We start from the raw sequence: 18,137 nt of genomic DNA on the forward strand, positions 1-18,137 counted from the left end.
AAATTACCAATTAAGAATACAAACAGGAATACAGATACAGAAAGACAAGAGGATAATTTAAATAATTACATTATACAGTCACACAGGCTTTGAATTTTTTTTTTTTTTTTTTTTTTAAGCACACAAAGAAATACAAATTTTTTGAGGAGGGGCTGCATATAAAATGAATCTATTGCACTGGACAGAATTGTGTTGTTATTTGAGGTTGGCATGATCTAAACGAATCAGAGACAGATTATGCCCTTCTTATAAATGTGCATGTGTGTGTATCTGACAGAGCAGAGGTGTGGGTAATGGTAATTTGTGCGCGTGTCTACAATGTGAAAGGGACTGTGTGATGATGTGTATGCACTGTTCCTGTAGGGAGGACATTCTCTGGCTTCTCAAACCCAGCTGAAGCTCAGTTTCAGGGGCAGTAGAGCTCACCAGAGGAAACAGAGCCTTGCTGACCTGCAAAGAACAAAAACTTCCAGAAGCATTTATAAGTACCCACATATAACCTACATCCAGTACTTCCACATAGCTACTCTATGCAGTGACGTTTCCCTCTTTACCTGCTCTAGGCCAGAGAAGGCCACCCCAAGGTTCACTCCATTTCGGAAGAACGTCAGCGTTCCAGCGCTCAAGTCCAGCAGAACCCCAATGACTGTATTTCTTTCATAAAAAGGCTCTGAGTATTTTCGACTCCTTCCATTATGCCAGATGAAGCCTTTGTATGATAGACCCCAACTCTCACTGTCAACGCCTTTTTGAAGAAAGAAACAGGACACTCAACAATAAACAGTTTCAGTGATTCAAAGAAAAGCATTGTGTTCTTTTGTATGGTCTTCTTATTTCCTCCCTTGTTAATCTATGAGGCATTGATGGGGACAAAATTCCTGGTCATTTAAATGAATCAACCTTTTCTGCTGCTCCATATTTGCTATTTACATCCTACTGAATGATTTTGGCCATGAAACATTGATTGTCTCCCTAAAATGTGGGCAAATAACATGGGCACTTCTAGAGAAACATGACTGCACTTACCTATGAGGTTAATGAACCTTTGGTCCCCTGTGTGAAGCAGTGCATTTTGGGTACCAACCCCCACCATCACAGAGCTTCCATATGGAGGCTCAAGGAACTCAATCTCCCAGTAATGCTCACCATGGGTGAAACCTTATGCAGAAATATGTTATTCTGAATTAATGAAGAGCTTATTCTTAATTCAGCAAATTCAACATATTGTCACCTTCCTAAAATAATTGCCAAACTAGTCATAAGGAGATGACTTATGCAAAAAAAGAAAGAAAGTTTTTTGTCAAAAAATGACTCAGGCAATTATTTTAGGAAGGTGACTATGATAGTTATCTTCAAAACGACTACACAATACTCTAGCATAATAAAAGCCTTATTAGCATTTCAATCACTAGTTAAAAATTAACTTAAAGGCTTAGTGCAAACTAGCACTTAATGTTCAACTAGACGTTTATATACCCTGTATGACCTTGATTAAATGTAACATTGAACTTTAATACAATAATACGTAAGAACAACGAAAACAGCTCTATACACTCGTCTCACCTTTGCTGCCTCTGACCCCTGCGGTTCCCTGACTGTCCAGCAGAGGACTGACATGAAAATACACAGCCTGTCGGCATAGAGAGAGACGAGCATCAGGAGATTTACTGTCCGGATCCCATTCCCAACTGTCCCAAGTGTGATCTCTAAAAGAGCGCAACATTTGCTCTACACAATACAAAAACATACACATCATTCACTATATATGCAGAAAGGAAAGACAAAACAAAACAGACTCACAATGCTCCCCATAACAAAAAAAAAAAATAACAAAAAAAAAACATAATATATATATTTGCTATCATTTGAATATTTATGAGTTAAATATACATATGTAAGCTCCGTAACACTTTTAGTTATTATTACATAAACACGACTGACTAAGCGAGCCTATTTCTCGACATTTTAAAGCGTGGACACCTAACGTTATCTGAGGGGTGAGCACGACGTACACGGCACGTAGGCTACTACTACTACAAACAAACATACGTGACATACAGTGTACGTGAATTTACGTAACCCGAAGTAATGAAGAGTAATTAAAACTTACTTTGGCACTTGAAGTCCGCTTTTGCAAAGAAGGAAGACGGCACAGTCAGCTTTACATATGGGTGTTGTTCAGACAGCTGGACGATAGAAAAACATTCCACAACTGCTGTCAAAACAACACTGGATTTTTCCTAATATGGAAGTAGGCGTGCGTTTGTGCTATTGCGCTTATGGATTTTCAAATAGCCACTGCTAAAGTTCCTTGATAGCCTTCCAGTAACGCAACCTAATTAACATTAATAAGCCAAACCTTCGCCTCTCTATTGGGTGAACGTCGAGCTACATATATTCATTAGCTAAAGAAACTGGAAGTTTGCCTCAAGGAGACGCAATGTTTTTTTGACCAGTTCAGGATTTATGAGAGAGAAAGAGAGAGAGAAAAAATAGGCTGTGTGAAATAAATCAGTTTATTACACATTTACATGCCTTCTTAACAAAGGGAGTGGGAGAACGATGACACTTAAAATAATTAAAGAAGGTCCAGCTCCTAGTGACTTGCCAACATAAGCTTTAAAAAAAAAGATAAGAAAAAACATTCCTCACCATTCAAAGACCTGACAAGTAGTAATGATAAACTGTCTCTACTTAAAGAAAGTTTGAAAAGGTATGGTCAAATGCATTTTTACAGGAAGGAGGTAAGCAGACAGACTCACAATTCACTGTTGTCAATGTTCACTGTAGTGTCATTCATGTGTAAGCCTATAAAACAAAACTGGACATATTCTTAGATTTTCCCTCACTAATGTTGTAAAGACTTCAGAAATCTGCGTCAGTGACTAGTCAGTGTGCTGGATGTGTTGTCATGATGAGCAAAACAAAAATAAAGGCTGGTGCAGGTTTATACATTCATTACAGTGAGCATTACTTACACAATTCTGCTATCTTAATAAATACACGGGTGGGAGAATTAATGTTGCTCTTCCTTTAACAGATGCTGTCACCAAGCCAGTGGATTCATCTTATACTGTACCCCAGTTCACTTTTTTCCCTTAAATGATGATTCTCTTTATAGACCATTGCAGATTGTAAAACTGACACAAAACATTGTTAATGAACAGATCGACGCCTCAGTGAAGGAAGCAGGACGAGTAAAGAGGTTGTGAAGGATGCAATCTCTGTTCTTTCCTATTGTAAGGTGTCCACAAATGCATCAAACTCATCAATGTTTTTCTCATAAATGGCCAGTTTCTCTGGAAGAGAGTCCTGCAAAAATACATTCATATACAAATTCATATACATTCACTTTACCAAACATTTAACTATAAACACATCACAATGTTACAGATGTTAAAACATCATACGACATGAATATAATGAATCAGTCACCCTACAGTATATATAGTTTGTATACAGATTCAGTTTCTAAAAGAACTACACTTAAATAATACTTGCATTATTTAATAGTTCTTAATTTTAATATCCACACAATTAAATTTTTTCAATTATGATGTTAACACCAATCCTGGTTTGGTGCTAAATAATCTATCCTATGTATATTCACATGCCTTTCTTGCTTTAAGGTCATCCTGTCCCATTTAGACTGCAAAAATGTTCAGAATGTGCTGTGACGCAAATACGTGTTTGTTTCTCACCAAGTCCTCAGCCATAGACTGAGCGCTGACATCGATGGACAGGCTTGCGAGTTGAGGAGGGTTTTGAAACTCTCGATAGAAAGTGCCTAGATCCATTGGCAGAAGGTCATCCTTAGAGAACGCTGGTTTCTGTTCAGCACACATAAACACAGAACTGGTCTTTAAACACAATATGAACCATATCTATCTTTTACCTTATACTTCTAAGAAGGTTTGACTAAATAAATACTTGCTTGTTTACACAACTGGTTTAATAGTACAATTATCATGTCCCAGCTGCCCACACAAAACAAGATGGCATTTTCTGGTTTTCTCTCCCTAGTAATATTTGTATTGATTTTTAGCTCAATAATCAATAGCTCTGATCAACACAGTTATGCTCTGTCATGCATAAACAGACTTAAAAAAAAATAACAGACTCAAGCAGGTCTCTTTGGGCCTCTCTGAGGCAACACTCACTAACTTCAAAGGAGGCCATTTGGGATGGGATACTGCATAATTTAACACTACTTATGAAATAAAAATACAGAAGAGTAAAGTCTTCTTTAGATTTATTAAACATCAATCATCTGGCGCTTTCTCTCAGGTCAGAGTCTAAGCTTCTTTTCAGATGAATTATTGACTTGTCTGGATCACTATCTCTGCTCTGTGAAGGCTTGATAAACTCTCTTTTGCTGTCAAACCTCTCTAATGATGCTGATCAGTCCCCATTCACTCAATGTTTTGCTAATGCTGTGCCTTTCAATGTGCTCGCTGCAATATAGCTCTCAATATCTTTAGAGGAAAGTAGATCTTGATAACTATTTTTTTTATATCATGTTGTGGTGCACCTACAAAGTCAACCATGACAAAGTCGTCGTGTGGCTGTCCCCCGCTGTGGCTCGAGCTGTTTGAGTGCAGGCTGCCTTGCAAAGGAGATGAAGGGGCCGGGGATGGAGGAGGGTGCACCTGCAAACAGAGAAAAACATGAAGAGACAGTGGAGGACGCAGCTGCACGCTAAGGACATGTAGTGGGTTTGCTTAAGTATACCATTGGGTCGTTCTCCTCCAGATCATAGACTCTTGGAGCGAACGCAGCAAAAGGAAGATCCAGACTGTTTGTCGTCACCTGGAGTAACATGTACACAACACGTTAGAATGCATTTTGCAGGCTTGGCCCACCTTCGTTAAATGAATTTATAAAAAAAAGAGGACGGATTGTGGCATTGGTACTAGGTCTATCATTAGAGGGGATTGCGAGGTGCCATTTAGGCGAACAACTTTTGGACAAAAAGTTGTCTGTAATAGGGAGTAATTATTGGAATAGCTTACCACAGTCAATAAGACAGTGTTCTACATATTAAAAATTACTTTAAAAAAGTGGCTTATGTTGATCCAGGTGTGTAAAAAGTTTACTTAGACATTTTAAATAATGTGTTTGGGTTTTTTGTCTATTAGTGTTTTATGTATATTTGAGTACGTGTCCTTGTATGTACCTGCTGTGGGATTCCAAATTTATTAAAAGGTTTAATTTAGGTTTACATTGAATTTAGATTATTAGCAGAGTTTTCTAGCAAAAGACTCCGGTCAGTCCTGTTTTACTGAAACTCTTAATGACTCTCGGATTTTGTGTTTTAACAAGAGAGTCCTGCCAGTCCTGTACTCGGGTCTCAGCATTTGAATAGATATGCTGAGTGAATTAGGGTGGGCAGCACTCTCAGTCTAGAACCGGTTCCTAAACCTGTCTATTTTGGTTCCTGCCTCTAAAATGTATATAAACTGTAAGAGAACATCTCACTGATTCAGACTTGGTGACTGCAGCTACCGACAGCTCGTGTTCTCAATAAAGAATCCTGCTGAAGAAACAACCAAGTCTCCTGGTCTTTCGATTCTAAGTTCACAACACTGCCTAGGGACTATGGATGTTAATTAGCAATGTTGCTATAATCGAACTAATTTACATTTTGTATTTTATACCAATGTTCATTAACATGCATTGTCCCTATCAAATAAATAAACAAATGCAATTTTTTTTTACATCTCACTAAACATGAAAGTTGCATTACTCTATGTGTATACTGCACTTATCAGTAACATTTTATATATCATATACACTTATATATGTTATTAGCAAGTCTTGGCTTATGAATATAAAAATCATGCGACTGAAGACTGGAGTAATGAAAATATTTAAAATAGAAAACAGTTAATATTTAGTTTTCATTAAATTCAGCCTTGGTGAGCATAAGAGACTTCTTTCAAAAACAATAAAAACCTCACAGACCTCAAACTTTTAAACGGTAATTCTATGCTAAACAAATCAGTAGTTCATGTAAACGCAGAAAAAGATTTTATATGAAAACTAGAGATGCACCGATTACAATTTTCTAGGCCGATTCCGATTTCTCATTGAGTTTGACTTGCCGATACCGATTTCGTTTTTTCTAACCACTTTACAGCACACACAAATATTTATTTTCCATCTTTTCTTTAAAAAAACATTTTACATTTTGCATAGAACAGATAATTTTTTGAACAGATAATTGCTATAAAATAGAACTATATAAATTACTCCTGGTGTGGGAAATACACACAAACACACACACATATATACATGCATATATATATATATATATAGCCTTGCAGTATAAAGATATTTCTATATTTCTATAATTTCTGGCTAGTTTACTTTATTGATTTTTTATAATCATAACCATACTTGCAACCAAAACTGAATAATGAAAACAAGTTTAAATGGGTAAATCTACAAATATTTTTGAGACTTCGTTTTCTTTTCTGACATACTGGAGTTCTTGTTAAAACGCACTAGACATACTTATTCTGTGCATTTTGAGCACTTTTTGTGTGAAATAATTTTTAGTTTGTCCATCAAAAGTGTGCTTTCACTTTAATTGAGCGTGAGCAGCGCTGCAAAAATAGACTCGGCGCCGAAACCCGCGCTTCACTGCTGCTCACGCGACGCTCCTGCTTGACACTCACGCGCTGCTCCTGCTGCCGGTGTGAACGCACTCATTGATTAACATGCACGCCAAAAAACATATGCACAGCTCACGCGCCACTGACATTTGCGGTGTGAAACGGATGTAATTCACGAGGTTTCCTACATGTGCGTTCCATGTGCATGTGTGATGCTGATGTTGCGCGATGTTAATGCGGTGTCCGAGTGCATTTGACCGGCATAAAATCGGCATATGTCAGACTGACCAGTCACGTGAAAATCGGCCAATTCCGGTCACCAGCCGATCAATCGGTGCATCTCTAATGAAAACATTTGATGATGGAATGTTCTGATAGTTTTTGTAAGTGTATTCTAACCTGTGTGGTGGCTTTGTTGACAAAAGCTCCAACTTTCCTGGTGAAGGTTGTCTCTGGAGCATCAGAAGGGCACACAGTCTTCACCTCGCTACCACACACACACACACAAACATGGATTCAAACTTTGCTGAATTGACAAATAAAAAAATCAGTACTGAACAGAATCTCTTCACACTCTTACCTGCCACAGGATGTGGGCGGTGCCGGCTGATGGGACTGTCCAGTGGGGCATGATGGGATACGACCATGCTCAGCTGCAGTGCCATGATTAGGTTGAGCCGGCACCTGAGGGACTCCACCTTCTTTACCCGGCACAACCATCTGATTAGGTAGAGAAACACACATGGCCACCTTGGTCAGGGCAGAACGACACACAAACATACACACACAATTCTGTAGGCAGTAATTCCCAGCAGCTGGTCTACATCAGAGGGGATGAAGGGCATGAAGTCAGGACAGTGTGTGTGTGCCGTACCTGGTGAGGATGTACAGCAGTAGTACAAGTCGTAGGATGGCACAAATCCACAGTTCCCAGGGCAGGAGTCTGATATGACAGACGAGAGCTGTACAGCTGAGGGACAGAGAGAGATTCATGTCACAATGGGAGTCAAATGTCAGATTAAAAGCCCTTTTAAAGTCTGATCCTGTATTAACCTCACTGCAGAGCAGAGAGCAAGAGGGAACAGAGAAGTGGTCAGAGCAAACACAATAATAATTCAAATAAAACAGCAGGCAGGTGAGCTCAAGGAGAAGACAGCAACGACTGCAGTGTGCAAACAATCTCTTGGATGGGTATTACTGTATAACCCTCTTAATTCAAAGGTTATACGAGGTTATGAAGGGTAAGCAGTGGAATATAGGTTACTGGGCCAGGCCACACACACTCTTTGTAATTATTCTACCAGCTGCATGCGTGTACACACACACACACACACACACACACACACACACAGGACTCACTTGCTGTGAGATGCCAAGCCCCATGAGGGGAACCTTCAGTGTGGCCATCAGAGCCGGCTTAGGTGTCTTAAAATGTGCCTTACTTACAGTACACGCACACTACATGCACACAGAAAGAAAGAAAGAGAGAAAGGAAGAAAAACAAGGGCAACAGAAATGAAAGCACTACCACAGAAAGAGATAATGGGGAGAGAGAGAATCTGATGCTATGGCCACATAAATGGTATTTTATGACCGTATTGACTAACATTCGTCTTCTGAACCCTGCAATACCACACAGTACCGCAAGACCAGTGTTATTTTAGTATTATTCATATACTATTTTAATATTTATTAATAGCGTTTATTTTTAAACTTTCATTTTAATTTTAGTTTACATTTTAGTTATTTTGTTACGTTTTTTTTTTCTTTTTATTCTTAAATTCTTTGATTCATTTTTATTTCAGTTTTAGTGATTTTAGTACTTCAGCTTCAACTTATTTCAGTTAGTTTCCAAGGCAAAAATTCTATGATAAGTTTTTTCAAATACTGAAAACTATTTGTTTTATTTTTATTTTACAATAACAACACTAATCAGGACACCAGTCTAACCAAACACTTCAGATTTTTACTACACAGCCGTCTCAGATAATTTTCGTGACTGGAGGAATACAAAAAAAAAAAAAAACATAATCACATATAAAGAATGATAACCACAGAATGAGACTCGTGAATGAAAACAGCTTATCCATTATGAGAGGTTAACAGTTAATGTCTTAAATGACAGGCTGCACTGCACCTGTATTGAGGCTTGACCTGCACAAAAATGGTGGTAAAGGGTTACTTTTGATGGGACAGATGAGTAGGTGATAGTGACGGCATTACCTGTGATGGTGGGGAGGTGGAAAAGGATGTGGTGCACACCTCCTGAGAGTCTTCTATTCCTGCATAAGTCCCTCCCTCATCTTCTCCAGGAGTTCTAAGAGAGAAATAAGAGGTTAAGAGACCAGTTAGTAGTTTGAATCTCTGTACTATCAGTGAAGTGAGACACTGGTATTAACAGTTTAAATCCAAGTAGGGATGTGACGGTGAGAACATTTTACCACCGGTTCATTGACGCGTGTCAACACCGGTGTTGGAGTCGGTAATGCAATAAATCGCGGTAATGAATATGCACGATATTGTTATCGCGGGCACTTCAAAATACCGTGAAAAATAATAGATCAGAATTTAGATTTTTAGAACGCACATTAGCTTATTTTCCATCAACCGCTTAAAAAAACACTGCGTATATGCTGCGCAAAACACGTGCGCACTCTGATGTAAACAATCCCCATATGTATAAGCACTGTGTGCATGCGGCGCAGTGCGCACTCTAGTCTAATGTAATGAATCCTCACATGGAGAAGAAGCATGGCGGAAGGAGGAACGCTGCAGACGATTTATCCCCCTTCTCTGTGCGGCCGCCCCAGGGCCCCGTGCCAATTAGGGGCCCCTCGCCAATTAGGGGCCCCTCAAACGCCGCCGATCTTGCATCACTGGACAGGATGCAATGTGGCCCTCGCCAAGTAACACATTGCACGGGGCCCTGGCAAAGTAACATATTGCCAACACATTAACTGTAATTATGAGCCCGAGCCCGATTTAGACCCAACCATTTTTAATACGTGGGCCGTTATTACCAGGGGGCGGCGCCAGATCATTTTTTAACATGTGTTGAGGGGTGCTAGATATATTATATATAAATACTTTTAATAAATTAGCAAAAATTGGCCACTTAATATTTAATATTCAATTATTTTAATGATCGCAATTAAAGTATTAATTTTATTAAATTGAACAAGCACATACATTCGGCATTCAATCAAATATCATTAAAGATTTATTATTATTAATAATGTTATTTCAACACAATATCTCGTTATTTCGACATAATATGTGTGCCGAGTGTGCGTGCAACACACAAGATGTGCATTTGTAAATCCGGTGACACGCGTGCATTGATTTTTATTAATAAACTAGTCTTTTCTGTCCGTGTCTGCTGCAAAGATGAAGTTGAGGATCGCCATCTCCGTAGTGAACGCGCCTATAGCCTGGAGAGAAATGCACATCTTGGATTACATAATCAGAGAGTAGCCTATTTCTTTTCATTTTGAATTGTTTTGTTTAAAGACATTTAAAGCTTTCTTTAGATAGGCTATATTTCTCATGTCTGAGTTTCGGTTAATTAATGATAAGATGCGCTCCTGTTCACGTGCAATGCAAGTGACCGCGCCGGCGCCTCCATGTCATGATTTATATTGTCTGCTATATTTGCTTCTTATTTATTAAGTGGTTGATGAAAAATGTATTAAAATTAAGATACAATTTATACAAAACGAAATTCACTTTAAATAAAGGCTTTCTACAAAACTTAATGAAGAAAATTAAGTTTAATCATGTCTGACCCATTAACAAAATCACGTCTGAGCAACTCCATGTCTCCCGATGCATCCTATCATGGTGTTCACTTTTCAAAATCAACATAGATGGAAAAAATAACATTATAATATTTGAACAAATATGAAACTAAATGCTCTTATTGAATGGCTACAACAAATATAGTAGGCCTACATACTCTCTATTTGTACAAATTGCTGCACATTCAAGTTAATTCTCGAATAAATTTTCTAATTATTGAAAACAATAAACATACCACTTAAAAAATATATAAATAAAATATATATACAGTTGTACAGCAGGCTACATTATTACATATGCATTCATCAGATGTTTTAAGTTTTTTTTTTAACGGTTTTAATTTTAAAATGACTTGGTAGCAGAGGGCCCCATGATGAAGCTCCGCCCCCACTGTACTGAGAGTCTAGCTCCGCCCCTGCCCCGTCTAAAAGCAGGGCTGCCAACTCTCACGCATTCAGCGTGAGACTCACGCAATTGACACTTTTCACACGCTCTCACGCCACACATCCATTTTCTCAAGCAGAGAAAAAAAATCGCGGAGCAAAGAGGACAGGACACTGACACCGACAGACTAGAAACAGCAGGTTACTTTTGATATGAAAAAAATCCTCAGCTTCTGTCCATTTTATTACGAAATTCAGACAATAAATACCATTCTGTTGGACAGATCGCTGCCGCGCCTCAGTTCAAGTAAACCGATCATATGTTACTTTTTATTTAAAGATACAGTACAACTTACCGAAAGGTATATATTCATACATAATATCGATCAATCAGTGTTTTTCAACCACGGAAACATGTTGTCACTAAACTTAATAAAATTCTGTTGAGTTTTTGAATGTTTTGACAATCACATTTACACCAATTGTGATGCAAGTTGCTGTTTTTTTTACATCCCCCCAATCCATCCGTTTCTCTTGTGCAATTAAAATATTGTGATAATACCGTATACCGTGATAAAAGCTCAATCAATTAATCGCAGCATGAAAATTTGATACCAGCACATGCCTACGCGGTGGGCAAGTGATGTAATCAGTGTGCGGCTGAAAACCGTGAAACACCGTTAACACAGACTATGGCAGCAAGCCTAATTCCAACTCATCCTGAGTGCTTGGAAACCCCCCTCAAATTTAAACATATTTATATATTAAACATCGGTAAAAAGGCTCTATACAGCTGACACTATTACATAGCTCTATTGTACAACTGTCTACTATAAAAATAAAAAAAATAAAAAAATTGTCTATACTGAAAAAGTATATACGGTTCTATACTGCTATATCATCAATGCTGAAAAAAGTTGTGCTGCTTAGTATTTTTGTGGATTTTTTTCCCCCTGAACTCTTTGATTAATAGAAAGTTAAAAAGAACAGCATTTATATGAGATAGATTTTTTTTATAAAATTGTACAAGTTTTTTGTAACATTGTAAAACAAAAACCGTACTGACCCCAAACTTTTAAACAGTAGAGTACTATGATTTTTCACACCTGTAACTGCAAGGATGCATGTGTGCCATATTAGTGAAGGGTCGCTCCACAAAATGATCAATGATAATACCCATGATGGGGCCTGTCCTCTCAAACTGCCTGTGAAAAAACACAAAGACATCTAGCACAAAACTACAATAACCAGAATGCCCAATCTTTTAAACGTGTTGCATAAGGGAAGCTGTAATGTATACCTTGAAGACATGAGGGCCAAATTAATGCGATACGCACAGGACAAAGTGATGGTGCCTATGGGAGTGCCTACAATACCCACTCGCACTGTCTGGAACCCTGCGGAGAGACGTGAAGAATCTGAACAAATTCACAGCTCTCTGGAGAAAATCTACACAACATTTATTAGTATTTTGCTCCTCACAGTATTACCTTCCCCGAGACCTGTCAGCTGGACATCTCCAAAATAGATCCTAGCAAAGATAATGTCAAGTCAATTCATTTATTTATACAGAGCTTTATATAATACAGATTGTTTCAAAACAGCTTCACAGTAATAAACAAGGAATAACAGTATTAATGTTGCAAAGTTTTTTAATTATTAAACAAATACAATTTCAGCTCTAAAGCAGCTCTAAAAAGAAAAGTGTTATTATTCTTTATTTAGTTCAACACTGTGATTGTTGCAGAGTTCAGTAATTATGAAACGAACTCAGTTCAAATATAAAGCAGCTCTACAGAAGATTATAGTGTCATTATTCAGCTCAAAATCAGTTCAGTGTGGATTCAGTTTAGTTAAACAAGTGCAAAGTTAATTAAATTATGAAACAAGCTTAATTCAGCTATAAGCAGCTCTACAGACAGCAATAGCGTCATTTAATAATAATCAGCTCAAGTCACTTCAGTGTTGATTCAATTCAGTCCAATAACAGTGTCAAGAAATGTAGCAAAATCTGATTGGACATGTTTTCCCTGCATGAAATCATGTATTATTATGAGGCTTTGTGGAGCATTGAAGGAAGTGTGTTGAGTACCTGTAGAGTATGACATAGTCATGGCCTTGTTTACGTGAAAGCTTGTAAGCAGGTGTCACCCTTGTGATGGCCAGTAAAGACTTGAGCAGCAGAGACAGCCGATTATAAACTGTATAGGACACTTTAATGTCCTTATCACACCTGGAAAAAAATCCAAACCGTAGTTATGTCCTGGTATATGTTGTTAATGCACCAGCCTCTACACAGAGCAGTTGACATCTGAATGTGTAGGGGATCAGAGTGCTTACTTTTCATTCATTTCCAAACACCATGTCTCCAGCTCCATGGAGTCTCCCTGCATTGGTAAACACAACTTATTAATACTCAAGTAAAAATCTTAGGCATTTTAAACATTTTGTTTCATGTTTATCATAATACTGTTATTGTATAGAGAGTGAACAAAAACAAAGACTAGACCTCTGAGGTTTTGAGGGAGATCTCCACACACATGGATCGGCCGATGCCAGGCAGCTGTCCAGCAAGAGCTTTTTTTGCCTCATGAGTCACCTCAGGGATGTCTTTTATTGCCAGATTAAACTGAGAGAGAACATAAAGACACACAGACAAACAGAGTTCATGTTAGTTATGATGTAAAGAAAACAGGGCTCTTTGTAAAGGGAGCATCCTGAACGTGTTTTACCCAGTCTGAACCGGTCGGTGATGAAGATGAGCAAGTGGTGATCTTCTCTCCAAGTCGGGCTTGAACTATAACCTGCACCGTCTGAAAGACACACAGGTAAAACAAAGTACATCATCACTCTGTGTCGACTGGGAGACCAGATTTCATGGATGCAACAAAACCATATAATGTATTGTTTAATGCAATCACCTTCAAGGCAAAGAATTTGATGAATTTATCCAAGTCTTTCTTGTCCTGTGGGCTCAGATCACTATCCATTGTCGCATAAGCCTAAGACATACAAACGAAAGACAGTTTTCTCAGTAAACAGAGGAAGAGCTGATATACTTGATAGATAATAGTACAGTAATCGAAAAGGTATATAACACGCATAATTAAAAGTCAAGTCAATTAGGAGGGAAAGATGTCCCCTTAAGAACAATGTAAAAAAAACATTTACTTTTTTTTTTTTTTTTTTATCATAACATATTCAGATACAACATCTACAAGATGACAATTTATCAGCCAAAGTGTTATCAAGGGAAATTAATATAAATGATTCAAAGAGGCCATCTTACTCCACTACACAGGTAAACTTTTACAGAATGTATAAATTACTTTTGCTTAATATAGATTAAAGTGAGATAGTGTCATTAATGTAAAATACTAAATAATCTATTCTATTTTAACTGAAGAATAACTGATTACAGACAAAGCAGAATCCCAGTTTATTCGATTACTTATAACAGACATATGAATGCATTTTTAATTGATTATATTTTAATTGAAGTTGTCAATAACAACACTGAATTCAAACTGAATCCTATAGGTTTTATGAATAGCCAAGATGTCTGAAATGAACATCTAACTTGTGAAATTACTGAATAAACACAATATAACAAAGTTTTTACATTTTGTCACTAGGTTCTTCTGTTCTGAGGGCAGAATAATCTTTTCACTTTAAAGTTAAAACTAGCCTATATCTTTATACTCCACAAATCTAAAAACATGAATTTGTCCACAAATCCTTTATTAACAAAGACACAAAAACTTTAATATTCAACATACTACAATGATGACAGATCAATACTTTCCACAGACATAAAATTGGATCAGTTAACCTCAAAACTGTTTCGACTGACTACAAATGTTGATATTCAGATGACATGAAAAAAGAGCATAGCCATTTACCAAATGTGTTGAGTTGGGATTGTGTGCCATGTATAGTCAAAAGAAAAAAACAATATGGTGGTGGGGTCATCTTTTGCACCATCCCACCTTAATAATAGTAATAACAAACGAATTCACTGTATTAGTGTCATTAATACTGTCACATCTCTGACAGCTCGCCTCTAAGCATTTAATCATGCAACGTTACTCAATAGAAAACAATAACAACAGCACTCTTCTCTTCAAAAACTGATTTATAATAATCAATGTCAACTGACAGTGAGTTCATCCGAGTAGAGATTTGAAACAGCAGACTCGCTATTTGTTTTCGACAGCCAAACATCTCAAGTTGTTTACAATCATCTGAATGTCTGTGCAGTCAATGCTAACACCTTAGCAAAACACGCGCACATACTTACAGCTCATCACAGAGTGGAGATTCAACTGTTAACACGCAGAGTGTGACGTTAACGGTGCAATTCACCGTAGCTGATTGTGTAAAACGGTAAAATGCAGCCTAAACGATCCTGTATTTTCAATTAATCACATCGTAGCACCACAACATCACACACTGACGGGCGCCCCATTTTTGTTTATTTTGCTTGGGTTTGGCTAGGTCAGGAATGACGTGTTGCATGTACCGATTCAACAACACCACTTTCGTTATTTAGTGAAAAATGGTTAAATACATCTGATAACTGTTTGCAATTGTCATAATAGCACATATAATATGGTATATTTTATTATGCATCTCCCCGCTCTTAATTTGTTGTCAAACGTAACGAATACAACTATCGAAAATGCAAATAGTGAACAGAAAATTTGTTAAGGCTGTGGCGTCACATTTCAATGTCGGCGTACACAAACAATCACCGGCGCTGGTAACGTTTTTAGTCATTCGCACTGTTTCCACTGCATTTGTGGTCCTCGATTAGATAGATAAGTTATTCAACGTGTGATAAATTATTAACCGGGAGATAATTAATATCAAGAGTTAATTGCGTTCGTTTTTGTGTAAAATACTGTACTGGTTACCGGGCGACAAACTGTTTGATTTAACCAGCTCAGTTTGAGATAAATGCTGTTATAAAAATATGTGATTTGGAATGGATAGGCTCTGGGCTTCTGTTAGCAACCACGCACTTAAGAAATCAATGCATGCAGAAACATTTAGCACGTTCGTTCCCGTAGCATTTGCTTTTCTATGAATTGCGAATGTTATTAATTAATATATATCATTCAAAAGTCGCCAAGTGTATGTGGGTGTTGGATGGTTTAGTTATTGACACGGCATTGCATGACACTCGCTGACATTCACATGTGCCATTTGTCCATAGGTCTTCCTGAGAGTGTGGAATGGCAATCTCTATTGCAATCTTAGACTGTGACCTGCTGCTGCATGGTCGAGGGCACAAAACACTGGATCGATTTGATATCGAGACAGTGTCGGATGAATTTCTACTGACAACGTTCGGCTTCCCACGTGAGTTCATTTATTACCTGGTGGAACTACTGAAGGACAGCTTGTTGAGACGGACACAGAGGTCACGAGCCATTAGTCCAGATGTTCAGATACTCGCAGCGCTGGGATTCTACACAACCGGGTCCTTCCAGAGCAAGATGGGAGATGCGATTGGCATCAGCCAGGCGTCCATGAGTCGTTGTGTGTCTAATGTCACTAAAGCTCTGATTGAGAAAGCACCAGAGTTTATTGGCTTCACTAGGGATGAGGCCACCAGGCAGCAGTCTAAAGAGGAGTTTTACAGAATAGCAGGGATTCCCAATGTCATGGGAGTAGTGGACTGTGCACATATAGCCATTAAGGCTCCCAATGCAGATGACTCTTCCTATGTAAATAAAAAAGGATTTCACTCAATCAATTGCCAGTTAGTGTGTGATGCCAGAGGACTGCTGCTGAGCGCTGAGACACATTGGCCGGGTAGTCTGACAGACAGAGCTGTCTTTAAGCAGTCCAGTGTGGCAAAGCTGTTTGAAGAGCAAGACAATGACGAAGGTTGGCTTTTAGGTAAGACCCATAGTGAGACTTTTTCTTGACATTCCCAAAGAATTCTATGGTATTGTTTACATGTGAAAATGTCAGTGTGTTTTCTGTCTCTGGCCTCCAGGTGACAACCGTTATCCTCCAAAGAAGTGGCTGATGACTCCAGTGCAGAGTCCGGAATCCCCTGCTGACTACCGCTATAACCTGGCCCACACAACGACACATGAGATTGTGGACCGCACGTTCAGAGCCATTCAGACACGTTTCCGGTGCCTGGATGGGGCAAAGGGTTACCTGCAGTATTCCCCAGAGAAATGCTCCCATATCATCCAGGCCTGTTGCGTGCTGCATAATATTTCCCTGCAGTCTGGCCTTGATGCCTGGACTTTTGAGAGGACTGAGGCCACGGACCAATCAGGGGAGGATATCGATCCCACTGACACTGTCGATCCGGAGGCTCTAATAGTTCGACAGGAACTTGTCCAAAATAATTTCAGCTAGGATGGAATTTGGGATTCACCATTTAATTATCTTTAATCGTTAATACACATGCCATTGCCTGTGTCAAAAAAAGATTTTTTTTTTTTTAAATGGTTAGTTCACCCAAAAATTAAGTTTCTGTCTTTAATTACTCACCCTCATGTCATTCCAAACCCATAAGACCTTCGTTCATCTCCGAAACACAGATTAAAATATTTTTGATGAAATCCGAGAGGTTTCTGAACCAGCCATTGGCAGCAATGTCATTGCACCTTTCAAGGCCCAGAAATGTAGTAAAGACATCGTAATAGTCCATGTGACTACGGTGGTTCAACCTTTATGTTATGAAGTGACGAGAATACTTTTTGTGTGCAGAAAAACAAACAAAAACGACTTTATTCAACAGTTTCTTCTCTTCTGTGTTAGTCTCCTACGCTGTTGACGTTGTAAACACAGTGCATCGCTTCCGGGTTCTTTGGCAGAGCGGCGGCTCAGCTCATTAAACTTTTTATTCATCAGTGAATCCTGAAAAAAGTATCACAGGTTCCAAAAAAACATTAAGCAGCACAACTGTTTCCAACATTGATACTAAATCAGCATATTAGAATGATTTTTTAAGGATCCAGTGACAGTGAAGAGTAATGATGCTGAAAATTCAGCTTTGCACCACAGAAATAAATTATATATAATAATTGTTTTCTGTATTTTTAATCAAATAAATGCAGGCTTGAAGCGCATAAGAGACTTCTTTAAAAAACAGTAATATTAATGTGTCCAAATTTTTGACCGGTACTGTACATTCTATTGCTGCATAATTATCAAAAATGTTAATATAATAAAGTCCTTTCACATCACCATTTCGCGTGTTGTTGTTGTCAGCCTACACTTCACACAATAGGCCTGTAGTTTTATGATAGTTTTCAAATGGTAAACTGTGTCTCAATAAAACTTACATAGGCTAAATACATGTGACTTG

General features: G+C 38.2%; 3 protein-coding genes across 3 annotated transcripts; 1 reads left to right on the forward strand and 2 right to left on the reverse strand.

Moving 5' to 3' along the window:
* Positions 1–116: 116 nt before the first annotated feature.
* Positions 117–2,236, reverse strand: LOC311287498 (SPRY domain-containing SOCS box protein 3). Its single transcript, XM_084404373.1, has 5 exons — positions 2,111–2,236; positions 1,564–1,728; positions 1,027–1,158; positions 555–745; positions 117–466 (listed from the first exon to the last, which is right to left on the reverse strand). The coding sequence occupies exons 2-5, from the start codon at positions 1,721–1,723 to the stop codon at positions 407–409; spliced, it is 543 nt and encodes a 180-aa protein (XP_084260499.1). The 5' UTR covers positions 1,724–1,728; positions 2,111–2,236; the 3' UTR covers positions 117–406.
* A 259-nt stretch (positions 2,237–2,495) lies between these two features.
* Positions 2,496–15,318, reverse strand: atg13 (ATG13 autophagy related 13 homolog). The gene is made up of 17 exons (XM_084404371.1): positions 15,099–15,318; positions 13,720–13,800; positions 13,531–13,611; positions 13,308–13,427; positions 13,139–13,185; positions 12,891–13,031; positions 12,289–12,329; positions 12,099–12,195; positions 11,905–12,003; positions 8,841–8,934; positions 7,492–7,587; positions 7,198–7,337; positions 7,017–7,104; positions 4,732–4,809; positions 4,536–4,649; positions 3,702–3,830; positions 2,496–3,312 (listed from the first exon to the last, which is right to left on the reverse strand). Exons 2-17 carry the CDS (start codon positions 13,786–13,788, stop codon positions 3,235–3,237), a joined length of 1,512 nt encoding a protein of 503 aa, XP_084260497.1. The 5' UTR covers positions 13,789–13,800; positions 15,099–15,318; the 3' UTR covers positions 2,496–3,234.
* A 172-nt stretch (positions 15,319–15,490) lies between these two features.
* Positions 15,491–18,017, forward strand: harbi1 (harbinger transposase derived 1). Its single transcript, XM_084404374.1, has 3 exons — positions 15,491–15,560; positions 16,017–16,705; positions 16,806–18,017. Exons 2-3 carry the CDS (start codon positions 16,036–16,038, stop codon positions 17,180–17,182), a joined length of 1,047 nt encoding a protein of 348 aa, XP_084260500.1. The 5' UTR covers positions 15,491–15,560; positions 16,017–16,035; the 3' UTR covers positions 17,183–18,017.
* The last annotated feature ends 120 nt before the right edge of the window (positions 18,018–18,137 follow it).

The sequence above is a fragment of the Rutilus rutilus genome, assembly GCF_951802725.1.
Source record: "Rutilus rutilus genome assembly, chromosome: 3".
Lineage (NCBI taxonomy): Eukaryota > Metazoa > Chordata > Actinopteri > Cypriniformes > Leuciscidae > Rutilus > Rutilus rutilus.